The sequence below is a fragment of the Crocuta crocuta genome, unplaced genomic scaffold, assembly GCF_008692635.1.
Source record: "Crocuta crocuta isolate KB4526 unplaced genomic scaffold, BGI_CrCroc_1.0 scaffold101, whole genome shotgun sequence".
Classification (NCBI taxonomy): Eukaryota; Metazoa; Chordata; class Mammalia; order Carnivora; family Hyaenidae; genus Crocuta; species Crocuta crocuta.
The window spans coordinates 989004-1008104 of record NW_027527956.1 but is presented as its reverse complement, the minus strand read 5'-3'; the positions used below and the strand labels follow the sequence as shown (position 1 = coordinate 1008104).

The 19101-nt window shown below is 39.2% G+C and overlaps 1 protein-coding gene across 1 annotated transcript in view; it reads right to left on the bottom strand.

Annotated features, from left to right (window-relative positions):
• Positions 1-19101, bottom strand: part of DOK6 (docking protein 6) — a 258557-nt gene that overhangs the window by 141759 nt on the left and 97697 nt on the right. Inside the window, exon 4 of the mRNA XM_077752730.1 lies at positions 15593-15712. Coding sequence (XP_077608856.1) covers positions 15593-15712 — 120 coding nt within the window. The remainder of the gene's footprint in view (positions 1-15592; positions 15713-19101) is intronic.

Below are 19101 nucleotides of genomic sequence, written 5' to 3'. Positions count from 1 at the left end.
GGGCCTCGATACCATGACCGTGGGATCATGACCTGAGCCCAAATCAAGAGTCAGATCTTCAGCCAACTGAGCCATGCAGGCGCCTCGGAGCAGAGTTGCAAGTTTCTAACAGGAAGCAAAACATCATCTAGAGAGTAACAGAACACGACAGGATGATGAGCTCTCTGACCAGTTTCTTGATAATTTTCCATCTTGTAACAGTGCAGATGGAAAACTGGTTTTAAAGGGAGAACCATACTAACAACAAGCACATGTGCTCCCTTATATTAACTGCAGTATTTTTCTAATGTTTATTTATTTTTGAGGGAGGGAGAGTGCAGGTGGGGGAGGGGCAGAGAGAGGGCGGGCAGAGGATACAAAGCGGGCTCTGCGCTGACAGCAGAGAACCCAGTGCGGGGCTTGAACCCATGAACCCAACCGCGAGATCATGACCTGAGCTGAAGTCGGATGTTCAACGGCTGAGCAACCCAGGTGCTGCTGGAGTATTCTTTAAAATATGGGCTTTTGGACTTTAGATATTAAATAATTTTGTACGTCTAGTACATAGTGAACATTCAGCACATCGTGGCAGCCTGAACATAAACGCCATCTCTTGCGTATTAGTTACTGAGACTAAATTTGGGAAATGTTTATTGGATGCCAATTCATTCCTTCTTTTTCAAAGAAGGATTCTGGTAAGTTTTAATTGTTAGCTGATTGCAGGACACTCCTATGCCCTCCATCCACCCCACTTTTGCTACTTCAGAAGTTGTGGAACTGAAGGTGGGGTCAAAAAAAAGATGAAATGTGGAACTGAGTTTTATGCCTAAATACTTGGAAACCAAGAAATCTGTAAATATTAACACTACCTGGTGCTCCCAAGGTAACTTCAGCTATGTGGGTGAGTGTGAACTCCTATACTTTTACCTTCCCTTCCTTTTAAATTCCAAGCGTAGCTCAAAAGGAGAGGCCCCACAAAAAGAAAAGCATTCTTTAGCTCTTTGGTAACATCCCCAAATTCGTGAATTTCAATTCCAGGATCTTCCAGAGTAGAGGCTTATATATTTGTTGAAGTTCACTAGTGAAAACATGTAGGTATTATTTAAGTTAAATAACTTAAAGAAAATTAATAATTATATAAATGTAAAAGTTGGTTTTCTCATGATTAGCAACAGCTATAAATAATTGATTAATTTCTTTGTATTTCTGGATTTCACTTAGTTGTTTGTATCAGCCAATGATCCCCTAAAGTAAAACTCACCCTCTATGCAACTTCCTGTACAATAACTTTAAATATTTAACTGGATTATTGTATGGCAAGAGAATTAAATTGTTTTTTTCCAAGTATCATGTGATCAGAAAAGCCGCTGTTTATGGAAAACTTTTGTTGAAAGTAAATTTATTACTGCAGTTGGTTCACAAAAAGATCCAAACTTTGTTGTCTCATCAAATATGGAAACGTATCTTGTCTAGTGGGTGACTTTTATCGTCCTTCTTACATGGCGATCATGAATATCCTGCCTCAGATTTATTGTGGTGAGTTTGCACTTCCAAACTCAAGCTGGTCCCCGAATTCTCGTGGGCACTGGTACCAGCCTGGGCAGGGCGACCAGATTCTACAGCACTGTCAGCATGGGCAAGTTGGGCCTTCTCCCATTCTGGCAAGCCACCCAAATTCTGTGAGTAGTTCTTTTGCTTCTGCCTTTCCATGGTGCTTAGAGAGTGATGGGTTCCTCCTTCTTGCCCTCCTCCTATGAAAGACCTTCAAAGACTCCTCTTCTATTAATCTTCTAGCCTGATCTTTAGAAAGTCTTGGTACCTTTCACCCATCAGCCACTGCTCTGGGGCTGTAGAACATTTCTGAGGCACCATGAAGGCCTCATTCTCTGCTCTATACTTAACAATTGTTACACAATAACTCAAGGCATAAAATTTTAACATTAGCACTACATTAATACATAGTTCACTAAACATTATTTAGTCCCAGAACCAGAGCCATTAGTCTAATATTAAGCATCAATGAATAAGTCCACAAGAATCTGGTATTTGAGAAGCTCACCATATGTTCTGGAGTGTGGAATTTATTACTATTCATCTCAGTTTGGAATCTAGGCTCACCCCATTGTTGACTGTAGTCTGCCTTGTTTTTCACAGTTATATGAAGTGTTAAGGAATTAAATAGAACTAGATATTACCCAGAAAATAATGAGATTTTTCAAGATCATTCTGAATTTTATATTCTAATTTCCAACTTTCCATAATATTGGGATATTTCAGTAGTCAGCCTTCAACTTCAGCAGCCTTATGAATGGAGCCACACTGTGAAAGCAGATATTTGCCCATTTAGACACATCCTGTTATCGGTATAATGCAGATACACCAGCATTGAAACTAAGCATGATTTATACTCATTGAAATGTGTAGAATTCTTCAGAAATTGTGACTTCATTTCTACCACACTGCTGAAATTTGTCAAATGTATTTTCTAACAACGTGACAATAGCAATCAATTCAGTCGCCAGATGTCCTCTGCTCAATGGCCCCTATGAATTAGAACCTCTGTATTTCTTCAATTAATTGCCAGGAATTAAAACAAAACAGCAGCCATATTTTTAAATCTCCCAGCAAGTAATTTAATTCCTTCCTCTCTCCCCTCTTTCCTTCCTCCCTCCCTTCCTTCCTTCCTTCCTTCCTTCTTTCCTTCCTTCCTTCTTTCTTTCCTTCTTTCCTTTTCTTCTTCTCCTCTCCTCTCCCCACCCCCTCTCCCCTCTTCTCTTTTCACAAAAAAATGACTGTTGACTGAATATTATCTACATTTCCGAGTAACTCATGTTCACTCTAGTAAATACAGGAGGTGATTTTAAAAATAAAATAAATTCAACTGCTATTATACCTTCCAGAGGTCATCTCTCTTAAAGTCATAGTGTACCTTAATGTACAAATAAGTTCACATACAATTGTAATTATACTGAATATAAAGTATTGAATTCCTTGTATTGTACTTACTAGTGTAAAAATCTTCAGATGCTATTAAATATTTCTTGGGGATATAATTTTTAATGAATAGATAATATTCCACTGTATAACTATGCCATATTTTTTATTTAAAATGATCTACTTGATGAATGTTAAAGTTATGCCAACTTTATCTAATATAAATCAGGCTGAAGTAAAATAATCAATTTTTAGCTGAATTTGCTGAATGATTCAGTCATTTCATAGTGAGCCATAGAGTTTACTGTATTCTTACATATAAATTTTGGGTCATTTTAATATCCTTAATCATTAACTTACATTGGGCACTAAAATCTGAATCATTAGATTAAATGCCATAAACTCTTTCAAGAATCAGACAATGCCAAACTGATTTCCAGAATTTCCTTACCAATATATATTCCAATTAAAATATCTATTTTATATATTCATTAATATAAATGTCCTTAGCCAGAGTTTCTTTTTTTAAATTGAGTGTACTGTTACTTATGTTGATTGTGGTATTTTCCCTACCATGTTTACAATAAAGACTTCATCTAAGATTTTCATTCTTGTTTCTAATATTTATGTAAGCCCAGAAATTAGAATATAGACTTCTTAATTTTTGTAATAAGTCCTTTGTTATTGAAAGAAACTTAATATTCCCCTACACTCTTCATAGCAATTTTAGCATTTTATTTTTTATATTAACTAGTATACCGAAACAAAATGAAATGTTCATATGTTACTTATAATGTCCTTTTGGTTTTGACAAAGGCACATGAGGGTACACAACTTTTCTGTGCCCCAGAATGTTCCCTTATCCCATGCCACACTGAGAAAGCACCAGAAACAACCACCGGTCTGATTTCTAACACTGCAGGTTATTTTTGCCTGTTCTAGAAGGTTCTTGTGAGCTGAACATCCAGCTTCAGCACATCACTAATTTATTCCCAGTTTGTGGCTTTCCATTAAAAAAATTTTTTAATGTGTATTTATTTTTGAAGAAGAGAGAGACAGAGTGCGAGCGGGGGAGGGGAAGAGAGACAGGGAGACACAGAATCTGAACCAGGCTCCAGGCTCTAGGCTGTAGTCACAGAGCCCGATGCGGGGCTCGAATCACAAGCTGTGAGATCATGACCGAAGCTGAAGTCGGACGTTTAACTGACTGAGCTGCCCAGGCACTCCCATTATTATTTTTTATTTCTTTTTAAATTTTTTTTAGAGTTTATTTACTTATTTTGAGAGACAGAGACAGTGAGAGTGACCCGGGGAGGGGGAGAGAAAGGGGGAGAGAGAGAATCCCAAGCAGGTTCCACAGAGTCAGTGCAGAACCCAATGAGGGGCTCGAACCCACAAACCATGAGATCACGACCTGAGTCGAAATGAAAAGTGAGACAATTAACTGACTAGGCCATTCAGGCACCCCATCTTTTAAAATTTTTTGATAATGCTTTTTTGATGAGTACAGGTTTAAATTTTGATGAAGCCCGAATTATTTCTTTTTATAGTTTTCTTTCATTGCTTTAGATAAGAAATCTTGGCCTATCTCAAAGTTCATCCATCTTAAATTGATATTTGAGTATAGTGTGAGGTAGGTATTGAGGTCCATTATTTCCCATATGGATATCCAGTCACTTCACTTATTAAAGAAATTTTCCTTTTCTCACTGCAATGACCAATAAACTTGGGAGAAAGGACTTTGGTGTTCTTGTCAAAAATTACTAATCAATATGGATCATTTTCCTTCTACTCTGTTCCATAGACTTTGTCTATTGTTTGTCTTCATTGCTGTCAGTTATAATAAATCCCGAAATTAGAAACGGTATCCATTCCAACTTGGTTCTGTCTTTTCAAGGTGGTTTGGCTAGTCTTAGACCTTTCTCTTCCAAATGTATTTTGAAATTGCCTCATCAAGTTCTAAGAAAAATGCCTGACTTCTAGGATTTTTATTGGGATCGTGTCAAATCAGTAGGCTAATTTGAAGAGAACTGACATGTTAACAATATTGATTATTGCAATCATAAACACAGTTTACCATTCCACTTATTGAGATATCTTTTTATTTCTCCTAACAATATTTAATTTTCAGTATACAGGTCAGGTTATATACTTTGCCAATTTTATCCCTGAGTATGTGATGCTTTTTGATGATACTGTAAATGATATTTTCATATTTCATTTTGTAATTGCTCATTACTAACATATATGGGTGTTATGTATATATATAATCACTGTAATATTCATACATACACCCATATATACAAATTTTTGCATATTAATTTTTATTCTGAAACATTGCCGAGTTAACTTTGTTATAGTTGTTTTTTTCATTGATTCCTTAGGATTTTCCAGGTACACAATCTTAGCTCCTTATTCTTTACCCATTTTTATGATTTTAATTTATTTTATTGTCATATTACAAAAATCAGAACATTAAGTAGAATAAGTAGAATACTGAATAGAATTGGTGAGAGAGGATATCTTTATCTTATTCTCAATCTTATGAGGAAAGCATTCAATATCTTAACCTTCAAAAATTATATTTTCTGAATGATTTTCATTGATGTCCTTTATCAGTTTGAGAAAGCCCCTTTGTATTCCTACCATTTTTTGAAAGCTGTTTTCATAAACGAATATTGCATTTTATCAAATGCTTTTTATGGATCAATTATAATAATCACATGTTTCTCCATTAATATAGTGAAACATATTGCTTGATTTTGGGAAATGTTTGCATTTCTGTCACATACCAATTTTGATCACAGTGTATTATCTTATAATATTAATACACTTTAATATTCCTTCTCTAATTTTTAGAAGGACTTTGTACTTACAAGCATGAAAGATATTTGTCTGCAATTTTCTTTTCTTATATTGACTTTGCCTGATTTTAGCACCTGGGCTACCATAGCCTCATAAAATGAGTTGTGGCATGATCCCTCCTCTGTTTTCTGAAGAAGTCTGCATAGGACTGATACTACTTCTTCTTTAAATGCTGAATAGAATTCAACATTGCAACTATGTGGGACTAGGGTTTATGTATAGGAAGTTGTATAATAAGTAACTTTAATTTCTTTAATAGATGTAGGGCTCTTTAGATTTTCTGTTTTTTCTTGAGTCAGTTTGGGTAATTTGAATCTCTCTTAAGTGGTATAAAATTAGATTATTTTTAACTCAACTTGAGAAAGGCTACATTTTATCTTATTTTATTTTTAAGGCTTTTTAAAAATATTTATTTATTTTATTTTATTTGTTTTTTTGAGACAGAGTGAGGGACAGACTGTGAGCAGGGGAGGGGCAGAGAGAGAGAGGAAGACACAATCTGAAGCAGGCTCCAGGATCTGAGCTGTCAGCAAAGAGCCCAACACGGGGCTTGAACCCACGAACTGCGAGATCGTGACTGGAGCCGAGTCAGATGCTCAACTGATTGAGTCACCCAGGCACCCTTATTTTTAAAGTTTTTATTTATTCATTTTTAGAGAGAAAGAGTGAGAGCGAGGGGAAGGAGCAGAGAGAGAGTGAGAGAGAGCAAGCAAGAGAGAAAGAGAGAGGGAGAGAATCCTAAGCAGGCTCCCCATTGCCAGCACAGAGCCCAACAATTCAAACTCATGAATCATGAGATCATGACCACAGCTGAAATCAAGAGTCGGATGCTCAACCAACTTAGTCACCCAGGTGCCCCCAAAGGCTACATTTTAATAAAAAATAACTTGTGAAAATTTATTTTAATTTTATTGTCAAATCATTAGTGCTCTATTTATATTGCCTTGTTTTATTTTGTATGGTTCCTAACCATTTCCTTTATTATTTTAAAAATATTTTTATCCAATAAAGTTCCAAGATCTAAATTATATATTAGATTTTACTTATGAATGCTATAATCAGAGATAATATTAAATTTTTTTCCTTATGCCAGATGGAAATTAAAAACATAGCCCACAAGACTCTTCCCTCCAAGTTTAACATCTGTTATAATCTGAGCACTGGGAAAGATACTGTGACTATTGGAATTTTAAATTGTGCTCAAAGAAAAATGTAGAGCTTTACAAAACGTATTAAGAAACTGAACAGCTGAACATTGATGGTCAAATATCCATCTCAAGAGATTTGAAAAAGAAGCTGCAAATAAACTCCAAACTGAGGAGGAACTCCCATGGCACGAAGGCAGAGATTACTACTATTTAAAACAATGAAAAGAGGTCTTGCAAATAGGTACATCTCTCTGATGTTGCTGAGTAAGGGAAAAAAAAATAAAGCCAAATGTAACTTACATGAAGTAAAAAGGGACGATCTTTACAGTGTGGACAGGTATTAAGAAGGTAATATAAGGATGTTGTGATTCAACTTATTTTAATAATTCTGAAACTTTGCAAGAAATGACTCAATCATAAAATCACTGGTAGATTCTTTTGAAGCTAATTATAACTGAGTGTATACCCATGTTTTCAAATTTTAGTGAACGTTAGGGTCACTGAGATTGTTAAAATATAGACATGGGGCCCACATCCTTTGTAGGTATGGGGGGACAGGGTACAGAACTTTCTTGCTCACAATTCACCTGATGTGAATGTGATGGAGATGCTCACCTGCGTCCCAGATGCAGTTTCCTGCCAAGCACCTGGTTCCCATGCTGGGTTTTACTTAATCCTCACAGCAATCTTATGAGACACATACCATCATGCTCATTTTCAAGAGTAGGAAGCTGAGATTTCGAGAATTTCTGTAATTTGATCCTGGCCCCAAAGCTTAGAAGTGGAATAGAACTCGAGGATACACTAAATTTGCTTGGCTCCTTTTGCTGACCAGGTTCTGTGCTGGACTTTCACGCTCCATGCGACTTTGTTTTACTGTGACAGCAGAAAAATGGTTCCGTAAAACTTGGCTCTATCAAAAAGTGAAATCTCATTAGTACATATTGATTCATTTAAGGTTTTCTTTTCTTTTGGGTATGTACGTTTGTGTTTGGTCCCTGTCACAGGAAGATTCATTTAAGCTAGTCTGTGGTCAAAGTTCAGTGTCGGAATTCCCTTGCCTCTTCATGGAGACTGGATTGATACAGCCACAGGAGTCCACAGAAGAAATGGGAGTCCTTTTATCTGGTTTCCTGTGATTCGGCAACTTCTGCTTCCAGATAGTGTCAGGAGCCCAGTGTGGGCCCTCAAAAACTCGGACACCCCCGAGAGCCCACAATGAGTTTTGAGACAATCAAGAGTCTCTCTGCCTTACACCTCTCGGGCTCTGCTGACATCTCCCCACTGTTCTTCTCATGCTTGTCATCAAGGCAAATATGGAAAATCAAGTCCTAGCATTTACTCTTGAAGAAATATCCAATTTATATGAGGAGACATAAACATGTATCTCTGTCCACCCAAACTCCCACGGAAAGGAGACAGGCAAGGCATTTACTTCTTCCTCTCCATAAAACTTATTTTCAAAGTCTCTCTTTTCTCCTTGCCTGCGGCTGGGAGATAGCAGTACTTCTGGATTCATCATTCTCCCCTCAAAAGCTTTTTCTGTCCCCTAACTACAAATGCTTTTGAAATCTGCATCTTTGTTCTGTGTTTGTACAGGGAATGCGTCCAGGAAACAGGACAGAGCTATCTGGGTGTTTCCATACAGTCTTCCAGCAGGCATCTCACTTTGCCATGACATGGTTACAATCTGATGAATGGATCTTTGTGACCAGGCAAAGTGGCGAGAGAAGCACTATAGAGCATCTTTAGTTTCCCTGCAGCGCTTATTGCAAAAAGAGGCAGAAGTACATATGACGTTGGCCTTTATTCCCTTGTAGTCGAAGACCGCCAAATGGGGAAAGGGGTAGTTTTAACCAGGCTTGTTAATTGTATATAGCGTCTCCATCCATCCCGTAGCAAAATTAGAGCAATGCAGACAAGGCTAGGTGAACGGTGTGGCCCGTTCCAGACTGTGTATTGCATTCAGGAATGTCATCTTCTTCCCGCTGGGGTGGCGTTTCCTATCACACTCGCCTTTCCGTTTTAGATAGATAATCCCCTCTGCTGGCTACACTGGCATTTTCAAATGCGTTTCATTTATTGTAAGTTCCACATGTTATGTGTAGAAAGAGACACATAGGTACATCGAGCTTGGGAAATGTTACAATATACAAAGTTAAACAAGACCTTTCTTATAGGGCATCTCAATAGCTTTGCCCCGGAAATGTATATTGTGACCATCACTCAGACTTGGTATTGGCTTCGCTGGGCTGCCAGAGCACTGGGTGGTCTAAGACATAAATTTAATACATCATAGTTCTAGGGGCTAAAATTCTGAAATCAGGGTGTTGGCCGTTCTAGGGGGAGAGTCCTACTCACTTCCAGCTCCCTATGCTTTGTCAATCTTTGACCTTCATTGGCTTATAGATGTATCACGCCACTTACACGACCATCTTCTGGCTGTGTGTCTTCACATCATCTTCCCTCTGTGCACATCTGCCCCTGTCCTAATTTTATCTTTTTCTAAGGATATATTGTAGGTCCTATTGGATTAGGGTTTATTTTAATGACCTCATCTGAATTTGGTTATCTTTGTAAAGTTCCTATTCCCAATAAGGTGACATTGTGAGATACGGAGGGCTAGGACTTCAATATATCTTACTTTGGGGAGAGGGCAATTCAACCCACAACAGTGTTATATAGTTTTAAATTCACTCCCGTGATAACTTCATTTCAGAGAGCGTATAGTGGTGGCAGTGGCATCCGTAGAATTTCCTGGAACTCACTTTGGGAAATACTAGGGTGTGTGGATGGCATTTTAGAAGTTCAAACATAGGTACATTCAGGTTCTTTCCCTGTGTAAACGTTGGTTTTGCTTAGGGTTATCCTATGGATGTAAACAAACAAACAAACAAATAAATACACTTGGAAAACTCTTCGTTGCTGGTTACAAAGAATATGTATAAAAGCGAGTATGATTTATCCCAGGCCACTTTTGAAAAGTTGGGGAAAGACTTAGAATCGGAACAGGTGTATTGTTCCTGTGGTGCTTGTTTTGTCATTAACTGGTCATTTTCCACACGAGCAGAGTCCTGTAAATACATATCGGCTTTAACTACTGATGGGCATTAAGATTTTCAGACTTGACTGATTGATAAAGCTGGTTTGGGGGAATAAAGAGCAATTAAAACAAGAAGTTATGCTGTTCTGATTAGAATCGATCATACCTATACCACAGCATTTTCCTTCTATTTTTATTTTAGCATGTACTTATTATGCTTCAAATGGAAGATTGGATACTTTTTTTTCTTTCTCAGTTCTTCACTTCCTCTCCATATTGGATCGTAGGTTCTAACTCATGTCATGGCCTCTCATGTCAGGTGGAGTGTTCTGCTGGCCTCCTGACTTTGGGCTTAGCCATAGGATTTGCTTTGGCCAGTGGAATATCAGTGGACGTGACACATTTGGAGGCTTAAATTGTGTTGCAGGTTTTGGCTTTTTTTCTTGCCCTATTGCTTTTTGTTCTGAGAACATGCCTTGGACAGCCATTAGTGCAAGGAGGATAAGAGACATCGGAAATGAAAAAGACATGGACACCTTGTGCGGCTTGGAACCAATCTCAGCAGCCCACCTAAGTCGGCAGAATCCTAGTCCACCCACCCAGGCGTGAACGATAAAGATAACACTTCTAGGTCTGTGCTTTTGAGAGTCTGTGTGACCAGCAACACGGTATCATTTTTAAAAACAATGATCGATGCACCTTGTTTATACGTTTGTCTCCCTCATGACTCTGTGAGCTTCTTAAAGGTAATGACCATATTTTATAGAATTCTACATTTCCTCTGCCTCGTTCTTGCATCTCATAGCCTCAAAAATGTTTGAGGGGTGAATACTGAATGACTGAGTGACACACAAGCATGTCTGAGTGGAATGTAAGAAGCATGGTCACTATGGCAACCCCGGAAAATAATTTAGCAGCAACGCTGGCAAGCTGCTTTGGTTCTGGGGGAAGGTTCTGCACATTCTTAGGCTAAAAGTAAGAATTTGGACCGATTCGGGTCCATTCGTAAGCAGGAATGCTAGTTTCTAGAAAAAAATCAGCCTTCAGATGTGACTCTGCATTGACAGTGGCAAAGTCTAAGTTCCTTTTCCATTTGGTTCCTGATGGCGATCTCTTGCCCCAGGAGCAAAGTGGACATACTGCCCCCGTCCACTTTCAACGACAGCTGCTGGAATTTTCTACAAGTGCATTGCTTCTTGGTTATGATGCTTACTTCTGCTATTAAGGGTTAATATGTAAACATCTGTTTTCTAGAATGGCTATTATGTATAGTGAATCCTGTATAAATAACCATACATTCTAAGGTCAGTGTAGGCAATCTTAAATATTACCAAAGGACGCAAAGATTCTCGAAGTCCTGAGAATTTAAAGCTCAAAATGTCTACTTGATATGCACTTTCTTTTGTCAGTGTTATCTGAAATCTGAGAATAAGTGTGTGTGTGTGCGCGCGCGCACACGCGCGTGCCTGTTTACTTTCCTCTATACCACATGGGATTCTGAGTCGATGTGAAAGCAAGCAGCTGACAGCACTAGATAAAGATGATTATAGCAAAGAATTTAATCAATAACCACTTTTATCTCCTCAACACACATGACACCTTTAAAAATTATTTGCACAAATGTTTATTCCTAGCTAGTCGCAGAGTAAACAAGATCGTGCTGAGGGAAAAGTCGGAAAAACATTACAGGAGAAGAAGGAATTCTGAATGTCAAAAAAAAAAAAAAGCCATGGTCCAGACTGAGCAGTGCGTCTTTCCTTGATGGTAGGACACCACAGGGTCACACCAGCCACAATAAGGTCACTTCTGACATCGATTCTGGAGATATATGTATCTCATCTCGTAGGAGAAATTTCAAGTTAAATCCAAGCACATCATTGATAAAGCAGTAAAATGATGTTTCTTGTGAAGAATAAATTGTATAATTTAGTACTAAAATGCCTTAAGAAGAAAACCTGAATCTTTAATGACAAATCGTTCAAATCTGTACATGTTAATGTCTTCACACATGTATTAGGAAGGGAAGGGCTTTGTTTATTTTAGGAAGGGTCTGGAATAGGGACTGCAAGCCATGAAAGGACATTTTTTTTTAAGTTTATTTATTTTGAGAGAGACAGCATGTGCATGTGTGTGCAAGCAAGCAGGGGAAGGGTTGGCCAGAGAGCCAGAGAGTGAGACAGAAAGAGAGAGAGAGAGAGAGAGAGAGAGAGAGAGAGAGATTGAATCCCAAGCAGTCTCCATGCTGTCAGTGCAGAGTCCAGCACAGGGCTCAAAATCACAAAATCTGTGAGATCATGACCTGAGCTGAAATCAAGAGTCAGATGCTTATCCGATTGAGTCACCCAGGTGTTCTGAAAGGACATTTTTATTTTATTTTTTAAGCTTACTTATTTGAGAGAGAGAGAGACAGAGATAGAGAGATAGACAGAGAGACAGAGAGAATGAGAATTACCCAGGAGGGGCAGAGACAGGGGGACAGAGGATCCCAAGCAGGCTCTGTGCTGTTAGCACAGAGCCCCATGTGGGGCTCAAACTTACCAACCATGAGATGATGACCTGAGCCTAAGTCAGAGGCTTAACCAGCTGAGACACCCAGGCACCTCCCGAAAGGGCAGTTTTAAAAAAGTCTATTTTAAAAAGACTTTATTAGCTCACTAAGACAATAAATATGTCCCTACACGTAGTGAAATGAACACATGCACTGTCTTAGGAATAGGTGTGTCCTGAACCATCTCGGGGCTCAAGGGAGGGGCTGAAGTTAGCTGAAGAGCATTCTTAGTCTTTACCATGAGAACCACTGGTATTGATTTCAAGGGGATCCTAAAATGAAATTAGCATATTCATAGGAGAAGTCTGTTGCTCAGGAAGTGAGAAAATCAAGGTATTCAAGGAACAAACTGTGTCAATCTGTGTGTGTGTATGTGTGCATGTGTGTTTCTCTTCCAGACAGCAAGTGTGCGTGTTCGTGTGTGTGTGTGTGTGTGTGTGTGTCCTGGAATTTTCTGAGCTAGCAAGAGTAGACCCTGTAATCCTGATATTCTGTCAAGATTCATGCTTTTCATGTTCTTTCGTCGTATGAATGGCTATTTTGCTGGCCTTCAATGGGCAAGAGCAGAGGAAAAGTGCTATGATCTGAACTTGAGGCACTTTAAAGGAAGGGCATGTAGACTTGAGCCTGGAGCACTGGCCATGTCTATGGCCTTGGGACTCAAGAAGAAAGTTACCCAAGTCAAGGGTGATTTCTAGAAAAAGGAGACCCTTCCGTCCATGAAACTTCCTTTTAATGCTGAACCTAAAGAGTCTCAGTGATTATGAGCGTGCCTGTGTGCATGCGAGCGTGCATGTGTGTGTGTGTGCACACATGTGCTTAAGGAAGACTGCCCATTTCCTTAAAGGGTACCATGTATTTTAAGAGGGTCATTTAAAAAAACCAAATACTACCTCCTCTAACTAAATAATTGCTCATAAATTTCTAAAACATATTTTTAAAAGCACACATATCCCTTTGTATGAAGTTTGGATTATTGAACAAAGTAAAACTAAGAAACCCGTTACGAATGCGATTATAATTTCAATTCTTCAGTAAACGCAGGCGTTATCTTTGATTCCTTTGTTTTTACGTGTGCTTAGAAATACTTGTGCCTCTTTAAAATCAGAGTAAGCATAAGAGTTAGTCTTTATTTTATATCACCTCATTAAACCGTCATGAGTTCATTTTCACTCATTAGGAAACTATAAACTAAAATCACTCATTAGGAAACTCCAGAAGAGTTACTAACCTGTCTGAGCTCAGTAAGGGGCATAGCCCACATTCAAACCATGGCCTGAGAAGTTTACCTGGAAGGCTGACTACTTGTGCTTTATCTCTCTGCAAATTAATCTGACAGTATTTTGAAATTAACAATAAAATCATCATAAGCCAAAGTAGTACAATATCCGTTATCTCCAATGGAAACCATATACAGCACTAAATCTTTAAAGTAAAAACATACAACTCACACGATATGAGCCCCCCAGCAGTGCTCGCACCCACAGGGCCTAATTTAGTCACTTTCTCCATAGTTCCTTTATGTAGTACTTGATGAATGCTTATTAGTAAGAGTTTTTTCTTGTTTTCTTAAATGGTGGATGAACAGCATGCTTTAACCTGCACATTGTAGATGTTGTGTATGTAGCACAAGCTCAGGAGCAGATCAGGGAGGGAGATGGAATAATTCCCAGACAGTGTGGGAGAGCAACTGGAATATGAATTGGAAGCTGGAAGAAGGACTGCAGAAATGCCTATGCGGCTTCCCGAAAACCGCCAGCAGAGGCAGAGGTGCTGTGCCCACATATGTTCATGGCCAAGTAACTGAGGAAACTCGTTTTTTTCAGGTTAGCGACAAACAGTACATACTAGTTTTTAATGGGCTGCAAAGACAGTGATGGCCATGAGCACATTATCAGTCGTAACAAGGTCATGATCACTAAGTGCTATCCTGTATACTTGTACCTGTGCTATCTAACTTAGAAGCCACAGATCATTTCAGAATTTTTCTTTAAAGCTTATTTATTTATTTTGGGGAGACGGGGCAGAGAAAGAGGGAAAGCTCTCAGGGTCTGAAGCGGGGCTTGATCTCACAAACATGAGAGCTTGATCTCACAAACATGAGATCATGACCTGAGCCGAGATCAAGTGTCGGATGCTCAACTAACTGAGCCACCGAGGTGCCCCTACAGAATTTCTTTTTAATAATTAGTGTCTCATTTCACCAACTCTCTCAACCTTTTCAAAAAACACTATAAAAAATTAGCAACATTGAAAAGTTTCTAGTTTCACCCATCTCATAGCGATGATCATAATTATTTTATTTTTATTATTTTTTAATTTTTTTAAATGTTTTATTTATTTTTGAGAGAGAGATAGAGACAGCGTGAGCAGGGGAGGATCAGAGAGAGAGGGAGACACAAAATCTGAAGCAAGCTCCAGGCTCTGAGCTAGCTGTCAGTCATCTAATTAAATTTAGATGAGGTCATGCAGGGGGCCCCTCATGATGAGATTTGTACCCTTATAAGAAAAGATCTGAGAGACTGTTCTCTTTCACTCCTCTTAGCCATAAGGGGACCCAACAAGAAGATGGCTGTCTGCAAGTCTAAAGAGGGTCCTCACTGGACACGGACGCTTAATCTTGGATTGATGGTCTCCAGAACTAAGAAAGTGATTCCTGTTGTTGAAGTCATCCAGTCTATGGCAGCCTGAGCTAAGACATTATCCAAATACCCTAAAATCTATTAAGTAGCATGATAAACCAATTTGTTAACTTAGACTCAAAACTTACAACGACTTTCAAAGGAGATAACATAGAAATGTTGTACATTCAAAACCTAATATATTGAGTTAATTTATTAGTTGTTTATTTCGAAAATCGCAATGGCACAGAGCAAGGAGTCAGGGCGCCTGAGCTAGACCTTAGTATTTTCTTGTGGTTGCCAGCCAACTGGGGAAAGCCTCTTACCAGCTCAGATTGATCAGTTTACTTTCCTTGGAAAATGAATGGTCTGAAACGGTCCTGATGCCCCTACCAGTCTCAGAGCTCTACAACTCTGAGTGCACTTGAGATACCAGAAAGCCACCCACACTTACCATTCTGTTCCCGCTGTACTCCGGCCGCCAGAAGATCAGGCTCGCCAAGGCTGATGTCGTTCAGCCGTGTCCCCAGACACTCCATGCACAGATGTTTGCACCATTCCTCGGCCTCCAGCTCTGAAAATGAGCACACGCCATGAAAATCAGAGAGCGCATCCCAGGGATGACACAGGAAGACTCTTCCTGAACCACTGTCTTGGGTAGGTGGGAAGAGCTCAATATCTACCTTAAGAAAGCAAAAAAAAAAAAAAAGCTATAGTCAAGAAGTAAAAAAAATATTCCCCACAGTTATCTCCCATAGGCTGACATGACATTATATTTTAAAGTGATATTAAGTTATTCCAATGTACTTTATCTTATTTACAATTAATAGTGTGAGAATATTTATTATTATGTATTCTTTTATATTTTAAAATTTTGTTAAAATCCAAGCTAGTTAACATACAGTGTAGTAATGGTTTCAGGAGTCGAATTTAGTGATTCATCACTTACATATATCGTCCAGTGCTCATCCCAGCAAAGGCCTTCCTTAATGCCCATCCCCCATTTAGCCTATCCCCCCCTCCCATCCAGCAGCCCTCAGTTGGTTCTCTGTATTTAAGAGTCTCTTATGGTTTGCCTCCCTCTCTGTTTTTATCTTATTTTTCCTTCCCTTCCCTTATGTTCATCTGTTTTGTTTCTTAAATTTCACATAGGAGTGAAATCATATATTTATCTTTAGGATTGATTTAATTTTTGGAGGGGAGTACTTAGAAAAATTAATTAAAAATAAACAAAAATACATAAACGAGTCGTTGAAAAGTGTCAGATTAAAATAAACAAGTAGATGCTTTTCTGAATGTGACTTAGACTTGCATGGTTGAAGGTCTGAGCCCCATTCTGAACAGCAATGAATCAAAGATCAGCCCAGAAATATGATAGCTTCTCTTTTGTAAACAGCAAAAATAGTCCATCCTTAAAAAAAATTGGGATAGGATAGTGAAAGTAATTTTCCCTTTTAGGAAACTCCAATTTATCTAAGATATTGATTATCTTCCAGCTTCTTTATATTCGCAAGCCTTTTCTTTGCTTGAAACTTTAGAACATCTTACACCTACACAGAATCTTATAGTACCTAACACTTTCACAAACGTCAGTGGGTTGGACTCTTATATAAGCGCTGCGTCGGTGTGGTGGGTAAGGGGTAAGTCACACCTCGAACTCATACCAACGGTCGGCACCAAGGCAGCAGTGAAGCCCGGATCTTGTGGATATTATAATATGAAGCATTTGAAAAAAGCGCGGAGATTGAAAATTTTGGGCCAAGCCCCAAAATTGCTGCACAGAAATTGCTCGAGAACTTTCCATCGATACCTGCCCAGAGACATTTCTGACTTTTTCATGTAGCGTAAATCTGCACTAGAGCAGTTTAATGTAGATTTGCCTTCAAATCTCGCTACTCTCCGTGGATGACATTCCAGCCTCTGTCTTGGCATTTTAAACTCCCCATGAAAAGTCACCTGCGACAGGTTTTCCTGACTCCAGGGATTTGAATACCAACTGCTCTGCTCAACGGTCAACACCATCAAAACTGGGTAGTGGTTTCTTCCTGCGCTTAGTCATTCTGCCTTAGCATCACGAACGGGCTTGATCAATGAGATGTCAGGCCAGATTTGTCATTTAGTTTTAGTTTTATCAAGACAACAAAATATTGTTAGGTATAAATAAAAAGAGCATGTAGTATTCCACGGGGTACTATTCTAATGAAAATAACAGTTCCGTGCTCTAGTCATGAAAGGTGTGGTTATTTTTAAGTTTATTTATTCTGAGAGAGAGAGAGAGAAAGAGAGACAGAGAGAGAGGGGAGAGGGGCAGAGAGAGAGAGGGAGAGTGAGTATCTGAAGCAGGCTTTGCACTGTCAGTGTGGAGCCAGATGTGGGACTCGAATTCATGAACCCATAAGATCATGACCTGAGCTGGAATCAAGAGTTGGACGCTTAACCCTCTGAGCCACGCAGGCGCCCCGGTGTTTTCTTCACATACGGTACGGTTTGCATATTTCAGTGACCATCCTCTCTGTAGTTCTAGACAACATCTACCTAAGTCAGAGAGGAAGTAGATTCTCCTATGAGCCTGGCCTCTTGCTCAGGTGGAATTCAGAGGCTGGGTCTCACTGTTTAGGCATTTCCTCAGGAACCTAGAAAATAATCCTTTCCAGTTACAAGGCCACTAAAAAAAGGGGGGGGCACTTTCTGAAGCTCACAGCTTTCCAAAAAAATTTTTTTTCTAGTAAGGGTATGCCAGCTTTCCTGAAAAAAACTTTCATAGAAGCAGAAACAGCATGTATTGAAAATGATTTTCATCAGATAGATGAGATTTGACTTATAAAGTTTATAAATGTTTTGAAAAGTTTTCGAACAACAAATCAAAATCTTAAGCCAATGACCATGCCATGTCTCTAGAAAGCCTTAACATTTCTATTAAGGGAGACAACAGGACTATATCTTTTTCCTTCTTACACTTTTATATCTTGAATATTTCTCAGGAGTCTGCAATTTTAAATCATCAGTAAAGTCACATGCAATTAACATCGGCATGATTCTACCTGATCCCGTTTCTGGCACTCCACTGACGGGGTTGAGAATATCTAGTATGCTGTTTGGGACACAAATAAAAAATGTTACATATAACAGACACTTTTGTGCCAGTGTTCCCTTTAAATACTAAGTCAGTGTATGCCCAGAGATTAAAGACATATGTTACTCATTTCTGTTAGTTTTTTTTTTTTTTTTGTCCTAGGATCTAATAAGTCAAAGAAAGCAACCATACAGTAAAGGGCTTCTATGAAGCTAGAACTCTTCTCTCAAGAATAACTCAACGTGGCATCTCTGTAAGGGCCAGGTAGGTCTCCCCGGACAGAAATGGGAGGCGTTCAGGGGCTTCCGCCAGCAGGTAAAGACGTCTTTTGCGTCGAATCCGAAGAAGTGCAATGCTTCAGCATTTTATGTTATTAAAAAAATGTGTAATGTTTGTTTATTTTTAAGAGAGAGAGCACGAGCAGGGGAGAAGGAGAGAGGGAGACAGAATCTGAGGCAGGCTCCAGAGCCCGACATGGGGCTTGAACTCACAGACAGCCAGACCATGACCTGAGCTGCAGCTGGACGCTCCACCGACTGAGCCCCCAGGCGCCCTGCTGTAGCATTTTAACAGTGTCGGAGCTTCTAGGAGTAGAAGCAGCAAAAGTAATAGAGCACATAGAGTCACATTAGAAACAAGTGTAAGCTATTTCAGAAAGAGACAGAGAAACAGAAAGGGACAGGGTGAGAGAGAGAGAGACACCCTTGCAATTCAGGTATTCAGGAAAAGTTCATTTTCTTTTCTAACAGACATTTACCGTGAACTCACTAGAAGCCCTCACTGTGCTGAGGTTACATAAAAAATACACAGACTGTGTTGTGTGTGATGTTGGTGCGGGCAGGTGGGGCAGGCGGGGGCAGGTGCGGGGCGGGGAGACGGGGCAGGTGGGG